Raw genomic sequence first — 20,392 nt, forward strand, 5'->3', positions numbered from 1 at the left:
GGGGGATGCGGCTGCGTGGGGGATGCAGCTGTGCGGGGGATGCGGCTGTGCGGGGGATGCGGCTGCGTGGGGGATGCGCTATGTGTGGGATGCGCTATGTGTGGGATGCGCTATGTGTGGGATGCGCTATGTGTGGGATGCGCTGTGTGTGGGATGCGCTGCGTGGGGGGTGAGGCTGCATGGGGGATGCGCTGCGTGGGGGATGCGGCTGCGTGGGGGATGCGGCTGTGCAGGGGATGCGGCTGCGTGGGGGATGCGGCTGTGCAGGGGATGCACCGCGTGTTCGGTGCAGCTCACAGAGGAGCTGGGACCCAGCGGTGCCAGCGGCGGCCGCTCCCAGCCTGCTGGGTGCAGCGCTCCAGAGAAAGCAGCAGCAAAGGTTTCCCTGCAAATAAGGCGGTGGTGGGTAAAGAGGCAGGCAGAGCCAGGCTGATGCACGCGGTGAAACGCTGTCACAAGTTGGCAGCAGCTCCTCCCTCGCTGAACTCCGAGTTCAAAGCCATGATGGAGAAGAAGGTCTGCAGCTGCACTTGGAGCAGGGTGAGCCCTGGCTTCGTTAGAATGAATGCCATTTGTGTAAAAATAGAAACATTCTGCCATCTTCCAGCAGCAAAAACCAAGCAAGCTATTAAAGGATTATGATTCTGTGACTTCAGACCTATTGTAGTCTTAATATTTCATGGTGCATTGACACAGAGTACATAATATGCTGAACAGCACTGCTGGCTTCAGCTGCTGCAAACAGTGTGGTGCAGGAATAATTGAACTAAACAGGAATCGCGGCTCTTCGGGGAGGCGGCGGCTCCGCGCCCTCGCTGTGCGGCTGCAGGCACTGGCTCACAACTGCACTTCAAAGGAAGCCCGGGCCGGCTGGGATGCTCGGGGTTCGGGGGATTCTGCTGCTGCTGTTGTTCGGGGTGGGAGCGCCGGAGCACCCGTGGAGGGAAATCCGGCTTGTGAGCGTTGCACAACGCAAAGGGGAGGGAAAATGAGGTGGTGTCTACACGGGGATCAGCATTGGGTTCGGGCAAAAAGGTGTGAATCTGTTTGCGCTTTGAAGGCTCAGCCACATCGCCCCGTTCCTGCGGCTGAACAAGACGCCGTTTGTCAGCCGTGCGGTGAGGAATGGTGAGGAACGGTGAGGAGCGGTGAGGAGCGGTGAGGAATGGTGAGGAGCGGTGAGGAACGCTGAGGAGCGGTGAGGAACGGTGAGGAGCGGTGAGGAGCGGTGAGGAACGCTGAGGAACGGTGAGGAGCGGTGAGGAATGGTGAGGAACGGTGAGGAGCGGTGAGGAGCGGTGAGGAGCGGTGAGGAACGGTGGGGAATGGTGAGGAACGGTGAGGAGCGGTGAGGAATGGTGAGGAGTGGTGAGGAACGGCGAGGAGCGGTGAGGAGCGGTGAGAAGCGCTCGGACCCCGGCGCAGACGTGGTGTGAAACGCGGGGGTTCATGCGTTTATCGCCTGTTCTCGGTGCCTCAGCTGGTCTCTAACGTCAGGAGAGGGGAGGAAGTGTTGTGGCGGTATTGAAACGTCTCAGCGCTGCTGGATCGCGGCACGGCGATGTTTCATTCCGAAATAGATTCCTCGCTCGGGATTTGTTAAACGGTGGATTTGTTAAACGGTGGATTTGTTAAACAGTGGATGTCAGCCGGGAAAGCCGATGGTTTGATCACTGGAAGCGCCGGCGGGAGGGAGCGTTTTTCCCAGCGAGTCCTGCAGTGTCTGATCTCCAGCTCGGAACAAGGACGCGTTTTGGAGCGGGGACATGGCTCCCGACGCCGCTCCGTGCCAAAACCAGCCGTGGCACAGGCAGGAGGCCCGTGTACCCCTCACACCCAAAGGGATGTGAAACCACGTCCCTAAACACCCAAAAGAGGTGCCACGTGCTCGTAAGGAAGCGCTAGTTGTAGTAAATCACTCTTTGCTGGAGCAGCTGTACTATATGTGTGTATATACGTAGCTATTCTAATAATGCAGAAGTATCACGTGTGATCTAGGTATTTCTGTAGGTATAAAATGCTTTCCCTGGGAAGGCCGCTGGGCTAGCAGGGACGGGCGGCCCGCAGCCTGGATTAGCAGGGAGCCGGCTCTGATCTGGACAGGCCGAGCTTTAGGGCTCCCAGCTGCTCCTCCGCGGCGGGGACTCATCCGTCCCAGGGTGAGGCAGCAGGAGACCAAACCTCTGAACCCAGACACTCCGGAGATGCTGTTGGAGAACCAGGCGTCCCCAAAGCGTGCGCGCCGCTGGCGGATCTGGGCAAAGGGCTTTCCCGGGCACTCTGCAGCCGCAACGGATCCACCGCGTGGCAGCATCCCGGCGACGTTTTGTGATTGAAAACCGAAACTGGAACGCGACTCCTCCAGCAACCCAGCGAAGCTGCGACCGAAACGCAGCTGCCTGTGGCAGGGAGCACACCGGCTGCTCCGGCTGCGTCCAGACGCTCCGCGTGGCCGCAGGGAGCGGGCAGCGGGGAGCCGGGTGTCCTCGGGGTACGGGGCACAGAAGGAGCGGGGGGCTCGGGAGGTGACCCAGCCTGCCGGAACGCGCCCGCAGCCTGGGCTGCCCTTGGCTCTTCTCCGGAGACGCTGCCAGCCCCGCGTTTATCTCCATGTCATTCTCCTGGAGACGTGAGCTGGAACAAACCCGGAGCAGCTGCTCCGCGCTAAGTGTCCTTCAGGGATCCCCCCAGCCGGCTTTGCAGGGATAATGATGACATCCTAACGAGCGCTAATGCGCCTGTTGTCAGCGCCTGTATTTACTCTTCCCACAGGAGGCATCGTCCGAGCAGGAAAAGTGAGAGACGGAAACTTCTGCGTGGAAACTTGGGCGGCTGCGCGGGGAATCCAGCTCATTAAGCCAATGCGTGAGGCGGGGCGGTGCGTGCGTACGGGTACATCTCAGAATCGACAAGAGAGAACCCACCAGGCAAAATAAGTGAAATGAAGATACATGTGTGCTCAGTATTTCATAATATAAGCAGTTGAAATGGATAAGGTCGCCGCTTTGTCCTCTACTTACTGATCTTATGGGGGGAAGATTGTATCGAATAAATAATATATCAAAGGATTTCTCTGTTCGTGTCTGCACGCTCGAGCTCCGCCGTCCCGCTACGTTCCCCAAATGAGGAGCGGGGATCCGGGCGCTGTGATAAGTGCTAATAAATGGCTTTGCTTCGCTGGGGAAATTTGGTTGGCAAATTTCCGAACCAGATTAAAAGGTAAATTAGATTTCTTCTGGAGAGTTATTTTCAAGGGTTTTGTCTGCTGATGTTCCGGTGCGAGATTGCAGCTTTGCCGAGGGGAAGAGAACAAAAGGGGAGGATAGAGAATCGAGGTTGCAATTATGCGACTGAACGAGGTTCTGCGGTGGAGGGCACCTCATCAGGAAAGTCTCACTTTTGCTTAAAATACAAGGCGCAATACGAAATTTACTTATAATCCGCCCCACCTGCTCAGACAAAACTGTTTCTAGAGCAGGAACACGGAGCAAACGGAATCCAACCCGGCATTAGTAACAGCGGAATGGGACGATCGCGAAGGGGCCTTGGGCAGAGCCCGGGGTCTGTTGGCAGAAAAGCAGGTGGAGCAGAGTGGGGACACACAGGGCCCAGGTGCCGGTGGGTAATGAGCAGTGCTAACGAGGCACAGCTAACGAGGCACAGCTAACGAGGCACAGCTAACGAGGCACAGCTAACGAGGAGCAGGGGCTGCCCTGCCCGACCAGCCTGGGTCAGTGACGTCCCCAGCGCCCCCAGAGCCGCTGCTGGAGCTACGGGGTTTGCTGGAGCCTGTGCGGGACCAGGTGAGTCTCTTCGGCTCCGTTTCTCTCTCCGTGCAGCAGGAATGTGATTGTCGCGGTTGTTCGACGTGCGCAGCCCTGGTGCCGCCTGTTGCTGGCCTTGCTGAGGAGCTGGCGCAGCGGCTGTAGCAACAGGCAGAGCTGTCGTGGGCTGTGGGGCTGCTCGTGCTGTCTCCCAAGCCCTCGCTCCAGCCCGATGTGCTCTGTGGGTATTGCTCCGGTTTCGGTATCTCTGTGTTTATAATCCGCTCTGTCCATCAAACACAAGGTCGCTGCTGGCAAACACCAGGCTTGGGGCTGGGAAAGTGTGTTTACCCCCAAACGTCTCCAAAGCCATTTGCCCAACACGGACTGTTTGTTATTGCACGGAGCTGTTGGGGAAACATTAGTTTGCCGGGTTTGGGGAGCTCTGGTGCTGTGGTTTGGATGGAGCAGCTGGTTCAGCACGGGTAGTGAATATCGTCTGGGCGGGCAGCTGCTCCAGTGTGTGTGTTCAAGCGTGTTTTGGTGCTCCTGAAACTTTCTGTGCGCAAACAACCCTTGTGTGTTTGTAAGCGAGGTCTCTGCTGTGTCCTGCGCTCCTCGAGGCGCTGAGAAACCCGAGAGGGCGAGGAAATGGGTCTGTCCTGCTGCCGGCCCCGGCTCCTGCCCTCGCTGTGCGCGTTTGGGCGGGTGAGCGCTCGGGCTCCCAGCAGCTGCCCGCCAGCACCGGGGGCTCCCCGGGCCCCCGAAACAGGGAGCAGGCACCATCACCCCAAAACGGGGGAGCAGGCACCCTCACCCCCCACGTCACCGCGCCCCCGAAGGTCTGGGGTTTGCTCCCTGGCACAGGATGGGGTGTCCCCGTCTGCCGGGCTGAGCGGAGAAGGCTGAGGGTGGGGAGGCCCCGTTTTCTGTGGCAGCGCCGTTGAAATAAATAACAAAACACATGGATCATTGCTGCTGCTTTTTTCTAACCCTGCCAGTCAGTGACAAAGGAGCGAGGGACCTTTTATGGAGATAAATACAGTGCAAGGGGGTAATTAAAGTGACTGATTTCTCCGCGGCAGGAGCTTTCCAAGGCTCCTCTTCCGCGGTGTCCTTGTGCCGAGCGGGAGCGCAGCCGGAGGTGCCGGCGCGGTTCGGAGCGGCTCGAGGACGAGCACCTCGGGGGGCTGGAGGGCGCGGGAGGTCTGCAGGCAGACAGCCACCTCGCTTCCCTGTGAGCTGCCTCGGCAGGACTTTCCTGTCTCCGTTCTCCGGCGCGGTTTTCGCGCCTCAGCTCTGGAACAGCTGGAGCGCAGGACGCAGGGGCCACCGCAGCCGCCGGACCCGCGCGTTCCCAGCGCGTTCCCTTCTTTGTGTCGCTGCTTTGTTTCTGCGCAGCTTCGTTACGGCCCTGCCAGCCCCTCTCCTGAGATAAAGTGTGTCTCGCCTTGTTTACCAGCGATAAATGGGTTATGTCCTGCGTGTTAATCATTCCCCTGCACCTTTAATCTAAAGCGTTGTCCAAAACTGCAACCAGGGGCTCGTTTAGATTTCTTGTTTGTAGCAATAATGCCCTTTTAATATGCTAAATGGGAAAGCAAATGAACCTGCCTTACACTGGTGAGCAGTTAGGAGCAGCTCTGGAGCGAAGGTGACGCTGGCAGACGAGCGCCGCGCTCTCGGCCCGCGCGAGCCCGGGTCGGCACAGCTTCGCTCTGGGCCGGTTCGCGGGGTCCCCTCGGTTGTCCCCGTGTCCCTCTGGTGTCCCCACGCCCCATCCATGAGGTTTCCGAGCGGCTGTTTGTGTTTCTGGGCGGCAGACGCGTCTCTTCTGATGCTATCGCGCCTTCCTCTCCTTTCTTTGCTCTTCCGAGGAGCTCGTGTCCTGGTGATCTATGAGTTGTTTGGAGAAGCAGCAAACGCTGCTTATGCATTATATACGTGTCGCGTCTGTTCCACTTGATAATGCCATTCTTTAATATGCTCAGCAGGAGCTTTTTGGCTGCCTCTCCCCGGCTCCCCCAAGCCTGCCCGGCACGCACCGAGGCCTTTTTCTTCTTCAAATAATTCAGGGGATTTCATATCTAACTTTGTTTTCCAACATCCTTGCGCACAGAGAACAAACCAAACAAAGCAGCGATCTGCCTCGGTAGCCTCGAGCGTTTCTGTCCCTTTCCTCGCAAAGCCGTGGTGGCCCCGGGGTTTGCTCGGAGCTGAACGGAGAAAAGGGGACGCGAGATCAGCGAGCGTGCAGCTCCGCGGGGCTGCGGCACCAGGACCGGGCTTTGGGTGCCCGGGGCCGCTGGTTTCCCACCGCGCTGCCGTGGTCGTCGCCGACCGGCCGGGGTGACGGGGCTCTCGGGGATGGAGGGTCGGCAGGGAATGGGAAAAGCTTCCTGGGCCCTCTCGCTCCAGCTGAGAGGAGACGTCTGGCGCTGCCGTCTGACTCATGGAAATCGCTCTGACCCCTCGTACCGATGGTCTCGGCTCTGGAGCCATGGGAACCGCGGCCTCAGCCCTGAACTCAGCTGCTTCACCCGTTCTCTCTGCAGCGGCTCTGAATGAAGCACTTGACGTGCTGGGGGCTCTGTGGCTCAGCTCGGCACACAGGCAGCGTGTTCCTTTTGATTCCCGTGCAAACGCATCCGCTGCTCCTCGCTCTGTTTGCTCACCTGGGTTTTGCAGAGCGGGTGCGGGGGTCTGTTCGGTCCCCCTCGGGACTGGGGAGACCCGGCGTGCGGATGCGATGCTGCGGCGCCGGGTCTGCATCCCCCGTCCCGCCCGCGCTGAGGCTGCACGGTGACTCCTGCCCACGCGCCTCTCGGCTCCGGCTGAGCGGGGGAGAAGTACATGATGGATCAGCTTTAAAGAGGAGGCCAGGGTCACCGCTTTGTCTATAAAAAGTAAATAATGTGAAGAGCAGAGACCCATCTCCCAGCTGGCGTGTGAGATGAGCGGAGAACGTGCTCTGCCTTGTGATGGAGAGCCCCGGCGCGGCTCCGGACCCAGCGGTACATAGAGACCCGTGGGGCGAATCCCTCTCGTGTCAGCCGGACGGTCCCGGTGCAGGGAACAGTGAACAGGGAAGGGCTTGAAGGCCGTAAAGATGTTTGTTGTGCGTGCAATATTTCCTCCTTTCATATTTCCAGCTGGCAAACAGCTCTCTGATGTCTTATTCTGAAGGGCTCCGTACGGAAAACTCCCCCAGCAAACGCTGCTGCCTGAATGAGCGATGGGGAAGCACTGGAGTGTTTAGGTTTGGAGAGCCCCGCAGCATCGCCCCCTCTGAGCACACCTGACCTTGCGTGGGCAGAGCTGTCAAACCAGCCCCTGCTCTCACGCGTGGGTTGGCGCCCGCGGTTCCCGCAGATCCGTGTCTCGCGTGGGCCGCTCGGTCCCGTTCTGGGAGGAAGGCGAGGCTGGTGGTGCGACAGCCACCTCCTCCCCTCCACGCCAGTTACAGTGGGTTACGGAGAAGCTTCGCTGAGCAGCACCCCCAGGACAATGAGCCGGTCAGACAGGCAATAACGTTTAGCACCGGAATTGTGCCTTGAAACTTCCTTGGAGAGTCTGCAGGGACTGCAAGGGAAGGGGAGCCGAGCAAGCAGCTCCATGCCAGGGTGAAGCATCCCCAGGAACGGCTCTGGGAACACGGAGGGCTCGCCTGGGTCCACAAAGCTGCAGAAGCGCTTTGAGTTCTGCAGCCAGGAGCGGAGGTACAGAGGAGCCGGGGCGGAGGGGCCCGACTGCGTTAGGGGGTATTTGGGGACAAAAGCTGATTTAGTTTAAAATGACTTTAAATATACGCCTTGTACCATAGCCACGCATCACCATAGCCCCGTGCAGCAGAAATGCAGCAGAATTGAGCACCCTGTGCGTGCAAGAGCTTTTCTGGAGCCAAACTGGGCCCCTTGTGTCCTTGCAGCCCGGAGAGGTCAGGAGCGCTGGGAGAGGGGTTTGCGCTGGGAGAGGGGTTTGCGGTGGGAGAGGGGTTTGCGGTGGGAGAGGGGTTTGCGGTGGGGAGCTGAGCTGCTCCGACACCCCCCAGCCCCACCAGCCTCTGCCGCAATGTCGCCTTTTTTTTGGGATGCGTCCAGGCTATTTTCAGCAACTGATGAAATTAGAACGGTGTCAAACGTACAAGGATAAAAGGGGCTTTTTATCTTGGGAACAGAAAGAGGTTAATTAAAAAGAAACGCCAAGGAAGTCTTTGTCTGTTCGTGGCCGACTGGAGCGCAGGACTCCGCAGCTTTCCCTGCTGGGAGGAGCGGGGGCAGCACGGGCGCCTCCTCCAGCCTCGGGGCAGGGAGGGGTTTTCCTCCCTTTTTGTGCAAAGACACAATTCTACATCCCTGATCACTCTCCGGGCTGTGCCGAGCGCTTGCCATACATCTCTGAAATAAACAAGTCTATTTCTATTTTAATTCTCTTTCTTCTTCCTAAAGTTGGGGATGATTTGAGTGGTTCCCTCCTCGCCTTTCCCAGTGAGGCCTTGGTGTCCGCACCAGCGCTGCTCGGTGCCAAAGCCGCTCGTTCGCACCCGGCAGTGGCTCCGGTCCCACCGGGATGAGCCCCATCCCAGCGCCGGTGCCGGCACAGGAGGGACGAGGGTTTTCCTGTCCCGTGCAGCCGGCTCTGTGCTGAAATTCGTCTGCATCCCCATGCAAGCGCCCACGTGCTGCTTAAATTAAGCGTTTTAACTGAACGTTGCGGTGGCATTTCACATGGGGGAAATTGCTCCAGTATTTACTGCTATTAAATTAATTTCTCAGTAGAGGATTTTAGACTCTTGTAATTCATGAGGATATTTTAGGTCCTGTTTACTGTCTGGTGCTTAAAAAAATTGTCTCAAGCATTTGTTTGCCGAATAGAACGCAGTTATTACATTAGCCTTCTCTCGCCGGGGAGACAGGGGTTCATTAATGTTGATGTGGAGCTTATTGTATCGCCGAGCTCTCCGGGCAGCGCGCAATCCGTCACGAGGTGTGCGCGGCAGCATCCAGGCGCAGGAGGACGGGAGGCAAACGGCTGTGGGCTGGTCCTCAAAGCCGACCTGAGTGGGGTTCATTGCGTTTAAACTGGTGCAGGAGCTCCGGGGGCGCCGGGGGCAGCCGGGCTCGCTGCTGCTGTGCGCGTGGGAGCACGGCGGTACCGGCTGATCTCCGGCGTAACCGGACCGGGTGCCTTCCCCTCTCTGCCCCAGCACCCCCCGCAGGTTCTGCGTGTGATAAACTGAGAAAATAAACACGGAGACTTCACTTCAAGCCTTTTCTAAATAGCAGATCCCATTTCTCTACGCTCAGCCCTACAAAGTGAATTAAAGTAGTCTATTCTGAGCCTGGCAAAGTACATCTTAGCTGCAAAGGCCGAGTGGAGCACTGGCTGCGGGCGTTCGCGGCTCCAGCGCTTGTGCCATCCCGGTCGTTCGGTGCTGTTCGTGCAGCGAGGGGCCGCAGCGTCCCTGGGCTGGGCTTGGTTAAGCCTTAGGAACAGCCTAGGAAAGGAAAATGGGGTTTGTTTCCATTTGCTTTGGCATTCTGAGCTCAGATACAACTCTTCAGGATGAGCTCTCATCCACTGGTAATATATTTATAGTCTATTTTTTTCACTTGCACGGGTTTTGTGGGAATGCGGCTCCTCGTGTGCATGCGGTACCTTGCACAAGCGGCTGTTCGGTGTGCGGGGCCTCTTGGCACCATGAAAATACAAAGGATGAATAGTATTTAACAGCCAGAGCTCCTCCGGATGTCTCTGCGACCCCCTGTAAATGCAGCAGCTTGTTTTCCCTGAGCAGGAGTTACCGTGTGTTCATGGCTCGCGAGCTCCCGACCCGGAGGCACAAGGTGCTGTTTTGTGGCGTTGTTTCTTTATAGCGCCGCTTATCGCGTTTCGGCGTCGCCGGGAGCGCGGGCACAGGCTGCGGTAAATTCGCAGGGACTGGAGCTCCCCGAGCATCCTCAGAACTTCTCTTCATTCCTGCTTCACTGAAAGCTCTCGGAGGAAGGGAAGTTGCTTGTATCTGCCGTTTGCTTAGATTGAAAAAAAAGGCGGCCAGACAGAAAGCTGCAGGGGTCTGAGAGCTGATCAGTCCTACAGCGGCAAGCGCTGCCCCCCGTCAGCGCCGCGTAATTGCCCGCAAATAATGAACGAGCTCGGGCGGCGCTGGGCGGGGTGCGGAGCCAGGGCGGTGCTGCCCCAGCCCAACCCCGGGGTTCCCAGCCCAAACCCGGGTGCGTGACCTCGCGGCTCGGCCTCCGCCGTCTCTTCACTTGGCACCTCTGCAGAAATATCCAGTTGGTTCATGTCTAGCGCAGGAAAAATGAGGAGTGTTGTGAGAAATCGATGGTCGGCGGAGGACGGGAGCAGCTGGAGGGCGAGGGGGAGGGTGCTGCTCCCGGATTCCGAAAGGTTATTTTAGTCAGACAATAAAAAGCTGCTCCTTGGGGAGAGCGTCTTGTACAACGTGCACCCGGTCCCTCCGACCTTTTCCAGCTTAGTTGGGGGAGCACATGAACCTCTGCGATGGATGTGATTCTGGTCATGAGAAACAGTTCCTGCTTTACACACGGTAACGCCGCAGCCCGACGAGTCCCTGGGGAAAAGCGGCCAGGACGTGCCTGCCCTGCTGTGTGGGGCTCTCAGTGCGGGGGTCCTGGCGCAGGGGTCTCGATGTGGGGCTCTCAGTGCGGGGGTCCTGGCGCGGGGGTCTCGATGTGGGGCTCTCGGTGTGGGGGTCCTGGTGTGGGGGGTCTCAGTGCGGGGGTCCTGGCGCGGGGGTCTCGATGTGGGGCTCTCAGTGTGGGGGTCCTGGTGTGGGGGGTCTCAGTGCGGGGGTCCTGGCGCGGGGGTCTCGATGTGGGGCTCTCGGTGCGGGGGTCCTGGTGTGGGGGTCCTGGTGTGGGGGGTCTCAGTGCGGGGGTCCTGGCGCGGGGGTCTCGATGTGGGGCTCTCAGTGCGGGGGTCCTGGTGTGGGGGTCCTAGTGTGGGGGGTCTCAGTGCGGGGGTCCTGGCGCGGGGGTCTCGATGTGGGGCTCTCAGTGTGGGGGTCCTGGTGTGGGGGGTCTCAGTGCGGGGGTCCTGGCGCAGGGATCTCGGTGTGGGGCTCTCGGTGCAAAGATCCCAGTGTGGGGGTCCCGGCGCGGGGTCTGCACGGGCAGGCGGCAGGAGGAATGGCCTCTGCTGTAGGCCATGGTAAAGAACGGTTCCCTTTGGCGCGGGGTCACAGGAGGTAAATGGAGGTAAATGGAGGCTGCTCGCAGGCGCCAGCCCCTGACATTTTAATTCCGCTCTGGAGGAAGGTGGAGCCGCTCGCGGTGCGGTGACGGATGAGCTCGTTATCCATCCTCGTCAGCAGGATGGAGAGAGGGCCCCGCCAGGAACGGCTCCTGCGCGCGCTGCGAAACCTCTTCAGCCCTTAACAAAACAATGACGAGAGATCGACCCTCCCGTGCGGGGCTGGAGAGAGGTTTGGGAACAGGGGCGCCTGAGCAGGGAGGGTGCAGTCGAGGCTCCCCGGGGAGCAGAGGTTCGGGTGGATAAAGCCGCTGGCGGGTGGTCCAGCCGGGCAGCACCTCCCCAAACCCCTCCGAACCTCCCCACCCAAAACTCAGCAGAGAGACAGTTCTGTGGAAACAAAACATGAATTTCAATGTGAGGCGTTAACATGAGCTCTTGTAGGAGTAACTGGAGGACTTCCTGACGAGCGTGTCAGCGCTGCCGCGGCGCGGGTGCTGCCGGTCTCTGTAAATCAGCTCCGACGAGTTAATTCTTCACACGGGAGGATGAGCTGGAGCGTCGGGATGGGTGAACGGGTGCGTGGCAGAACAGCAGCGGAGCCCGGCGCAGGGCGGCACGGGACAGCCGGCAGCAAGCCCGGCTTGGGATGTGCCGGGGAAGGTTCCGCTTCAGGAGAAGGGGAATGAGCGCGGAGACTCGGGCGCAGCATCTCCCCAAGGGGTTTCCTCACGTCCTCGGTCCCGTTGGCTCCTCCCGAGCGTTCTGAGTGGAGGTTTGACAGCCTGGAAACGCGATGTTAACACGGCAATGCGCGCGAACACCGGCGGTGTTTCGCTCCGTGGGTGAGGACAGGGAGAACGCGCTTTCCTTTCCCCCCGTAAATAAACCAGGGTCACTTGTTTTCTATTCCAAGGCTCGCCGCCTGGCTGAGACGGTGATATTTTAAACTTGATTGGATCTTAAAATTGTCAGAGGTCCCCGGTGGCCCGACGCGAGCCGGCACTGTCAGCCGAGCCGGCACTGTCAGCCGAGCCGGCACTGTCAGCCGAGCCGCTGTCGTGGGGCGCAGTCTCCTCTCTGTGCGGGGCTCGTGCCGCGCTCGCTGCTCCCGGCGCCGGTGGGGAATGGAGATGGATGTCCCTGCGCCGCGACCTTGGCCACCGCCAGCGCGTCCTTGGGCGCCCAGCAGCTCCCGAGGCTCTGCTGCGCTTTCCTCGCACACGGGGCTGAGAGCGCCCGCAGAGGAGCCGGGGGGATGGGGATGGAGAGGGGCCAGGGGGGATGGAGAGGGGCCGGGGCGGCTGCACCGCACGCTCCATCCCAAGTGTCTGGGGAGGGCGGAACTGAATTGCACCTGGGGCTTAGGAACGGGAGTCAGGCAAATTCAGGCAAGAAATATGGGACAAAGCCCTTGCAGCGCGGTCGTAAAACACAAGGAGGGTTCACCCGGGGATGGCAGCGCGGCTCTGGAAGTCTCTAAATCAACACCAGGTATCCACATGGTCTCCGGGCGCAGAGCACGCCAGCAAATGTTCCGGAGGCTGGCTTGCTGTTTGCTACCTTAAATCTGCTCTTAATTAGGTGTTTTAAAAAATAAACACATAAAATGTGAAATCCTACTGGTTGAGTGGCCTTCACAGTGCATTTTCCCTTTGGTTTTCGTCTGAGCCCAGTGAAACCAGGCCCGTATGGCTGCAGTGTTTGTTACTGGCTTGAAATAATTCTTCCATAATACTGTCTTGCAAAAGCAGCAAGCCCAGTGCTTACGTGTCTGTGGTATCCAGGAGACTGGCAGAGACTGCTCGGTGCGATTACCCAAAGCCGTCGTGTTATTCTGCTCGCTAATGGTGTGTAATTGTGTACTGGGGCTGTCTGCAGGGGGGCAGGGAGCGCGCACAGCAGAGGCCGCCAGAGACCCGGCTGGGGACCCCGTCCCTCTGCAGACAGGGGTAACTGTCCCCAAACGCATCCTCTGCAGTGGGTGCGCTGGGGGGAGCTGGTTTTCCAGAGGGACCCGGCCGGGCTCACCTGGCGGCTGTTGGCGGGCAGCCCGTCCTCTGCAGGGGCTCAGGGACCGAAACCGCCGCCCAGCCCGCCCTGCCCGAGCGGCGTCTCCACCACCGCGTTCCCCAAACCACCACCCAGCCCGCTCTGCCCGAGCGGCGTCTCCATCGCCACGTTCCCCAAACCACCACCCAGGCCGCTCTGCCCGAGCGGCGTCTCCATCGCCACGTTCCCCAAACCACCACCCAGGCCGCTCTGCCCGAGCGGCGTCTCCACCACCGCGTTCCCCAAACCGCTGCGTTCCCCAAACCACCGCGTTCCTCAAACCACCACCCGTCCCCCTCTGCTCAAGCGGCGTCTCCATCGCCGCATCCCCCAAACCGCCACGTTCCCCAAGCCGCTGCGCAGCCCCGGTCCTGGGGAGACACCAGGAGACCAAGCGCGGCAACAGCAGCCGGGACGGCGCGTGGACGCGTGGGGCTGCGCCAAAGTCCGTCGCTGCCAAAGGGAAACGGGACGCGGTTTTAGGTGTAACTTTGCTGTCGAGAGGGCCAGAGAAGGAAAACCTCGCGGAGGAAGAAGCGGGTGCCCTGGAGACCTTGGCGCGGTTCTTGGCTCTGCCGACGATTCCCAGGGTGACCTCAAGCAGTCGTTTCTCTCTCTGTGCTTCGTTTCCCTTCTGCCGAGCTTGGAGAGCTCGTTCCTCCCTGCGGTCCCGCCTGCTGGGGTCGGCAGCGCAGTTGCTCTGGTTTATGGCGTTTCCTTGCGGTGCGGTGCGGTGCGCGGGGCTGGCAGGGGCAGGAGAACCCGGGAAGGCGCAGGGCGGCTTCTCCCATTGCGCCCTCGCATGGGCTGCGCGTCTATTGCAGAACGCACTTGCCCAGAGGAGGGATGTTCTTTTCAAACCAGGCAGACGTTGGACGGGATAAAGCGGGTGCAGGATGACTGTGCTGCTTGCAGCCTGATTCGCACTGACACCCTGTCATGGTTCCCTCTCCTTTACCCGTGTCCGAGCGCAGGGGAAGTTTGGGGCCGCGGTTCGGGAGCGTCAGGGTTCAGGAGCATCATGCTCCATCGTGGGCAGGCGCGGTTTGGGGGACCCTGAGCCGGGTTTAAGCAGAGCAGTGGGAGCAGCGGGGCTCCCTGCGAGGGCCCAATCCTCCCTGCTCCACCGGTCTCTGCAGCGCTGGGCAGGGGTCCCCAGCCCCCCAGCTCTGCCTGGGTGGGGAAAGGGGCTCCTTCCCCTCGGCCCCACGGTTCATCGTTTGCCTGGTGCAATTAGCGTCCTGCACGGCACGGGTGGGTCACCCAGCCTGGGTGCTTGTGGTACCGCGGGGACCAGGACCGGTCCAGAGCAACCTCGACCCTGGGGCCGCTCAGCTGAGTGCCTAATTGGTTCCTCTTTAAAATGCTTTCTCAGTTAGGCTCTATCACACCTGTTATCACACCGGGCTAATCACACCCATCTATTCCCTTTCCCTGCTGGTGCTGGCAGCGGATCCCTCCCACGTCACCGGAGTGGCAGTTGCTGCTCCCCACACACGACAGGTCAAACATCATCAGGACAGGTCAGACATCAGCACAGCAGATCCAGCTCCCTTGTGCTCGAGGAGCCTGGGTCCCCTGGCTCCACGCGGGCTCCTGGCTGCGCCCTGGCCGTGCTCTTCCCCTCCTCACGCTGTTCCGTGCGCTCGCCCGCTGCAGGGCCGGCCCCGGGACAGGGGGTGACGCGTCCTCCTCCTGGAGCCGTGCGCAGGTTTCTGACAAGTTGTGTTTCATCGAGCGAGCGCGGGGTAATTCTGCACGTCCTTGTTTTGTCATTTGGAGCACTTAAAGTGTCACGGCGATTTCAGTAGCCTAAAAGCTCATCTGTCAGCGCCAGTGAGTTATTGCAGTAAAAGGTATCATCAGCGGCGGCGGGAGGACGAGCAACAGACGTGTCTGAAGGATTTCTGCTCCGCGCTGTCTGCTGCCGACCTTGACCCTGGGCCGGGCTCGGCGCGGGGCTTCGCCGAATCTTCGCTTGGAAAAGCGGGGATTTGGGTGGAACAGAGCAAACGTGAGACGGGCAGAGCTGCAGCTCCGGGTTTGGTGGAGCCACACTGGTGCTCGTCCCAATCTCCATGGTTTGCCCCTGAATGGCGCAGCGCGGAGGACGGGCTGGGGGCGCAGGGCCATGGGGCTTATTTCTTCGGTTTGAGCGCGGCTGCAGCTGCCGCTGCGCCTCGTGGTGCCGCCGAGGGCGCTTTTCCAATTGCGCATTCGGGTGAGAACGGCCTCAAAACCCGACGGAATAAGCGATGCGGTTTTGTAAGTCGCTTTACAATTGCAGCAGTAATCCCTGGTTCCATTATTAACGTGGCATTAAAGGACTCGAGGCCTCTCAGCAAATTCCTATTTCAAATAAATAATTACTGGAGCCAAGATAATTTATTAAACGAAATTGAAAAATGCAGGCACACTTTGTGTTTGCCTTCGAGTAATTTTGGTTTTACCCGCCGCGTCCGAACCGCGCTGTTATCCCAGCGCCCGGGACGCCGATGCGGCGCCAGCGTCCGCAGCCGGTACCGGCTCCGCCTTCCCGCGGCCGGGGGGGAGACACGCGCTTTTCGGAGTTTATGACAAAGTCCTTGTCGTTCTGTGCACCCCAGGCTCCACGGCAGTGAACGTGTGCGTCCCGTTTGCCGCGCAAAGGGCAGAGCGGGCGATGCTGCGCTGCTGTCCCCCCGTCCCACACCCTCGTTTTTGGCAGGATAATGAAGCACCATCGCGGACGCGCGGTGCGGGATGGACACACGGTGCGGGATGGACAGGCGGCGCGGGTTGTCCTGCAAAGCTCTGCTCTCGCGGGGCGGTTGTCCCGGCTCCGCCGTGTCCCGTTTGTTGGTCGCTCCCAGCGAGGCCGTTTCCGTCAGTGGGTGGTTTCTCCTCAAGCGCTTTGGTTACATAAATAACGAGACTGCGAGCGTACAACGTTATTTTGGCATTGCAAGCCTTTGTGATCCCCAGTGCAATATTGATCGAGCTTTCAGAAATAACTCGTGTAGATCCTCCTGGACAGGGAGTGGCGTGGAGCCGGGGGTCGGTGCTCGCAGGGGGGTCCACGTCTTGTGCAGGAGGGAGCACAAAGACGCCCCCTGCTCTTGGGGGTTTTATCTGCGCTTTGCCGAGCCGTGTGACAAATCTGTGCTGAATCGGACCCCCAGGCGGCGGCGGCGCGAGAACAGGGAAGCTGTTGTGTGATACAGGGAAATGAGATAAAAACCCGTCCCACGGCGCAGCTACTTCAGCAGCAAGAATAAACTGTATTTAAAAATGTATAAACACAGATGGCGCGTTTTCCTTGGAAAAATGTTTCAAGGAAAATAAAAGCCCCTTAAAAAGGAATAAAACATGGAAAGGAGGAGAAGCAGGTTGGAGAGACGTGGTCAAAGCAAGGGGAGAAACCAACAAAACTGAAATCAAAGCTCCGGCAGGTCTGGCTGGCGTGTGGCTGCGGGTGCGTCTGCCGGGACGATGGCAAAGGAGCGTCCCCGGTGTCACCCAGCGTGTCCCCGGTGTCACCCAGCCCAGCAGCGTTTTGGGGGCTCCCCTGGCGGAGGGGTGTGAGCCCCCCGCAGCCCGGCACCGTAAACAAACCACATCTCAGCGACTCCCGGGTAAGGAGGCGCTGGAAAGGAGCGAGAGGCTGCAAAGACTCGTTTATTTGCACCATTAACCATTTTAACGGCCTCTGCACCAACAGCCGTCCCGGTCAGAAGAGCGGGTGTTCAAACAGAGTGACGGAGGAGCCGGCGATGGTCGCTGCTGTTAACACCCATGGTAAAACCAGAGCAGGGAGACGTGCACCCCCGTGCTCTTTTGCACCCTTTGCTTGGCAGACGGAACCGCGACGCGGGCGGTGAGGGGACAGGGACAGGGTGACAGCGCCACAGGCCCCTCCCCTGGTGCCACAGCTGGGTCTGCGACGCGTGAACGGGCGTTCCTGCGTTCAGCTGCTCCACCCGCGTGGCAAAGAGGCTGCACAAGAACACCCCCTTCAACAGAACTGTTTACTGTGTACTGAAAGAGTGCATCTAAAAGAGGGAGTATCAAACTGCGTGTTCTACCTACAACGTACAAAGAAAGAGGCTGCTGGGGCTCGAGCGCGCGGGTTCCTCGCTCAAACCGAGAAGAAGCCGTAACTTCCCGCATCGGAACAGCTGGTGAGAAGCAAAGAACTGAGGGTGCAGCTTCTGGAGAGACCGGCAAACAGAAAAGAACCAGGAGACACATCCTGCGCCTGCCAGCGCGCGGCACAGCGCGGCGCGGTGAGAGATCAGCTGGCGGTTTTGTCGCTCTCTCCGTTCTCTATTAGTTTCCTCTTCTTCTCATCCGTTTTCCTCTTGAAGATGCTGTCTCTGTAGAACTGGAGCTCTTTGATGCTTTCCCTGATGTCATCGAGTGCTCTGAAAGAGAATTGAGGAGGGTTCGAAGCACCCGTGCGCGTCTTCAGCTACACCTGGATCCCGTGAGAAACCGAACCGTGAGGCGCGGGGTTCACACATCTGCCAGAACGGAACCAGAACTCGCTGGTACTCGGAAAGCAAGAGCCCAGCGGCGCTGGCACGGTGGCAGCGCGCAGCTGGAAACCAAACCGCTGCTCGGGGTTCGAACCCTTCCCTGCCCCGCTGCCGGGGGAGCAGGAGCGTTGGGAGCAGCACCCAGCACTCAGCAAAGCGCCGTGTCCTGCTCGTGGGGAGCACGGCTCCTGGTGACAAACCCCGCTCTGCTGGGGACAAAAGCAGGACCTCACCTGTGGGACGCCGCCTTCTTTGGTGCAAACTCGTACTCTTCTGGATACCAGCGCCTGCGAGGGTAAAAAGTGCTGGTTAAAACAGGAAACGGGGACCCAAACGTGCCTGGTGGCCGCTGCAGTTTGTCACGACTGCGGGCAGAGTCGCCCCTGGTTCTGCGAGGCGCGTTGGTGCAGGCTGCCCGCGGTTACCCGGCACCGCGGAGCACGGGCGGCGCTCACCTGCACAGCTCTTTGACGGTGCTGACGTCAATGATGCGGTAATGAAGGTGCCTCATGAACTGAGGCATGTATTTGTCAAGGAACTTCTTATCCGCGTGAACGGAGTTACCTGCAGAGACACCAAACATGACGTCTCTTCAAAGCTGCTCGGCTCCTGTGAACGACACGCGAAGGAGAAGCAGGGAGCGAGCGGGGAAGGATCAGAGGGTGCGAACAGCGATTTGCAGGCAGCTCGTTTATCCCATTTTCTGCTAAATATGATTGTAAAGGTTTGTTACGCTTTCATTTCAGGATCACAGGCAGTTTAAACATGTAATCCTCGTTAATTCTTCAGGTACTCCTCCTGTAACGCCCGTCACGCAGATACACATCAAAGTATTGTGCAAGAAGCAGGTTTTCTGCAAGTGCAATAGGTATCCGTACTAATTTCACTTACTGGGACGATTCGTATTTGGCATTTTGTTCGACAGACACGGTGAGAAAAGACGCCCTTGTGTCTGCTGCTCGGATCTGACGGGCGCGGGGCTGCTGCCAGCGCTCAGCCCACCCGCCCCGGTTACCACCTGCGATCCGGGGTAGGAAACAACGACCACCTGCGATCCCAGGGTAGGAAACAACGACCGCGCTTCACCTGCCAGGGGACAGAGCCCCGGGGGCGTCTGCTGCCGCACGAAGGACAGGAACTCGTACTCCGCCTGCTGCAGGGAAATCTTGCTCTCCTTCACTGCCTTGGTGAGGCCAGACTGCAAAACAGAGCAGGAACGCGCTGCTGTGAAACGCCCCAAAAATGCTGCCGTGCAACACCCCAGAAACGCTCCTGGCAAAGCTCGGCCCCTGGAGCAGCGAGCAGGGTCCTGGTTCGGCGTTCACCGTGATTCCTACAGATCAGAAAAGCCCCTTCCTTCCCTTTTTTTTTTCAATAGTTAAACACCAAACCTGCTCCACGTGCCCTCAGTGAATTATTTCTGTCTGGCTACACTACACACTTCCACGACTGTGCTGTGAAAATCCACTTGACAGATCCAAGTGGTGGTTAAAAGAATGCATCGTGTGGCTGTGTTTTCATCTATATTCTAATTGCTTCTCTTTTCCCAGTCAATTGACGAGGAGGAGCTCGGGAGCAGTGACAAGTGTGCCACCACCTTCAGTTCACTCAGAAACTGCCGCCAGAGGCTGAGAGAACGGGCAGAACACCCATCACGGTAAATTAATCATCATTTTCCAAACTCCTGCTAATTCTCCCTGAGATGCTGGAGGAGGGGAGGAGGGGAAGGGTTACGGTGTCTTAAAATTGCAGCCCTTCATTGAAAACTAACTTGAATTTCAATTCATAATCAGGGATTTGGAGATGCGTTCACCGCCTTGCTGCTGGCGAGGGCGCTCGCGTCGGCGGCTGAAAGAACTCAGAATAATCTTTCGAACTGTGGGCACGGGATCTTTCCCTTTCCAGGTGGCTGTGCCGCAACTCATCATTCTGAACTGCGCGTTATTCTCGTGGCTGCGAAGGAGGAGCGGGGTTACCTTCCCGTGATGCTCCTTGCACCACTCGGACATGCCGTCCAGCAGCTCGTCGGGCTGGTTGATGATCAGGTTGGGGCCCTGGCAGGAGGAGAACACACGAGATCAGGTGAGGAATGCGGCCGGTAGCGATAGATCGGGTGAGGAACGAGGTTGGTACCGGCAGATCGGGTGAGGAACGAGGTTGGTACCGACAGATTGGGTGAGGAGCGAGGTTGGTACCGACAGATCGGGTGAGGAACGAGGTTGGTACCGATAGATCGGGTGAGGAACGAGGTTGGTACCGGCAGATCGGGTGAGGAGCGCGGACGGTTCCGCGTCCCCGCTGTCCCCCGGCTCAGCCCCGGGGCCCGGCCGGCCCGCGCACCCACCTCGGCCAGCACGTTGAGGTCGCAGTCGGTGATCAGACACGCCATCTCCAGGATCTGGTCCTTCTCCACGTCCAGGCCCGTCATCTGCCACACACCGCGGCACCGTGAGCGCGCCCGCCGCCGCCCGCGCCCCCCGGCCCGCCCGCCCGCGCCCCGCACCTCCAGGTCCACCCAGACCATGCGCTGGCCCATCCCGCCGCCGGCCATGGCCGCCGCCCGCCGCCGGCCCCGCCACAGCCGCCCGCCGCAGCCCCGCAGCCGGCCCAGCGCAGCGCGGCTGCCGCCCAGCATCGCCGCCGGGCCGCAAAGCGCCGCCGCCGCACTACAGCTCCCGGCAGCCCCCGCGGCGCGGGGCCCACAGGCTGCGCGGCCGGCGGGCGCGGGGGCTACTGGGAGTTGTAGTCCGGCCGCGGCGCGCAGCCTCCCCGGGGCGGGGCCGGAAGGAGCCGTGGCCTCGGTCGGTCCGGACAGCGGGGAGA

At 59.7% G+C, this 20,392-nt stretch overlaps 3 protein-coding genes across 4 annotated transcripts in view; 1 reads left to right on the top strand and 2 right to left on the bottom strand.

Annotated features, from left to right (window-relative positions):
• Positions 1–20,392, bottom strand: part of PAFAH1B2 (platelet activating factor acetylhydrolase 1b catalytic subunit 2) — a 457,510-nt gene that overhangs the window by 392,579 nt on the left and 44,539 nt on the right. The gene's annotated exons all lie outside the window — the stretch shown is intronic.
• The window catches only part of ZBTB16 (zinc finger and BTB domain containing 16), a 76,302-nt gene continuing 66,099 nt past the window's right edge, over positions 10,190–20,392 (top strand). For both annotated transcript variants that reach the window (XM_065855483.2, XM_071798862.1), the window contains exons 1-3: positions 10,190–10,335; positions 19,120–19,226; positions 19,475–19,651. The gene's annotated coding sequence lies outside the window, so the exon portion shown is untranslated. The remainder of the gene's footprint in view (positions 10,336–19,119; positions 19,227–19,474; positions 19,652–20,392) is intronic.
• On the bottom strand, positions 17,046–20,227 carry REXO2 (RNA exonuclease 2). The gene is made up of 7 exons (XM_065855493.2): positions 20,073–20,227; positions 19,914–19,997; positions 19,546–19,623; positions 18,656–18,767; positions 18,025–18,133; positions 17,803–17,856; positions 17,046–17,455 (listed from the first exon to the last, which is right to left on the bottom strand). Exons 1-7 carry the CDS (start codon positions 20,202–20,204, stop codon positions 17,326–17,328), a joined length of 699 nt encoding a protein of 232 aa, XP_065711565.1. The 5' UTR covers positions 20,205–20,227; the 3' UTR covers positions 17,046–17,325.

This window comes from Patagioenas fasciata, chromosome 24, assembly GCF_037038585.1.
Source record: "Patagioenas fasciata isolate bPatFas1 chromosome 24, bPatFas1.hap1, whole genome shotgun sequence".
In the NCBI taxonomy this organism is placed as follows: domain Eukaryota; kingdom Metazoa; phylum Chordata; class Aves; order Columbiformes; family Columbidae; genus Patagioenas; species Patagioenas fasciata.

Coding starts and splice junctions, on each gene's coding strand:
- REXO2 (XM_065855493.2), bottom strand. CDS start 20,204: ATGCTGGGCGGCAGCCGCGCTGCGCTGGGCCGGCTGCGGGGCTGCGGC. Junction 19,624..19,913: donor ACCTCAACGTGCTGGCCGAG/GTGGGTGCGCGG, acceptor TCCTCCTGCCAG/GGCCCCAACCTGATCATCAA. Junction 17,456..17,802: donor AAGAAGGCGGCGTCCCACAG/GTGAGGTCCTGC, acceptor ATTCTCTTTCAG/AGCACTCGATGACATCAGGG.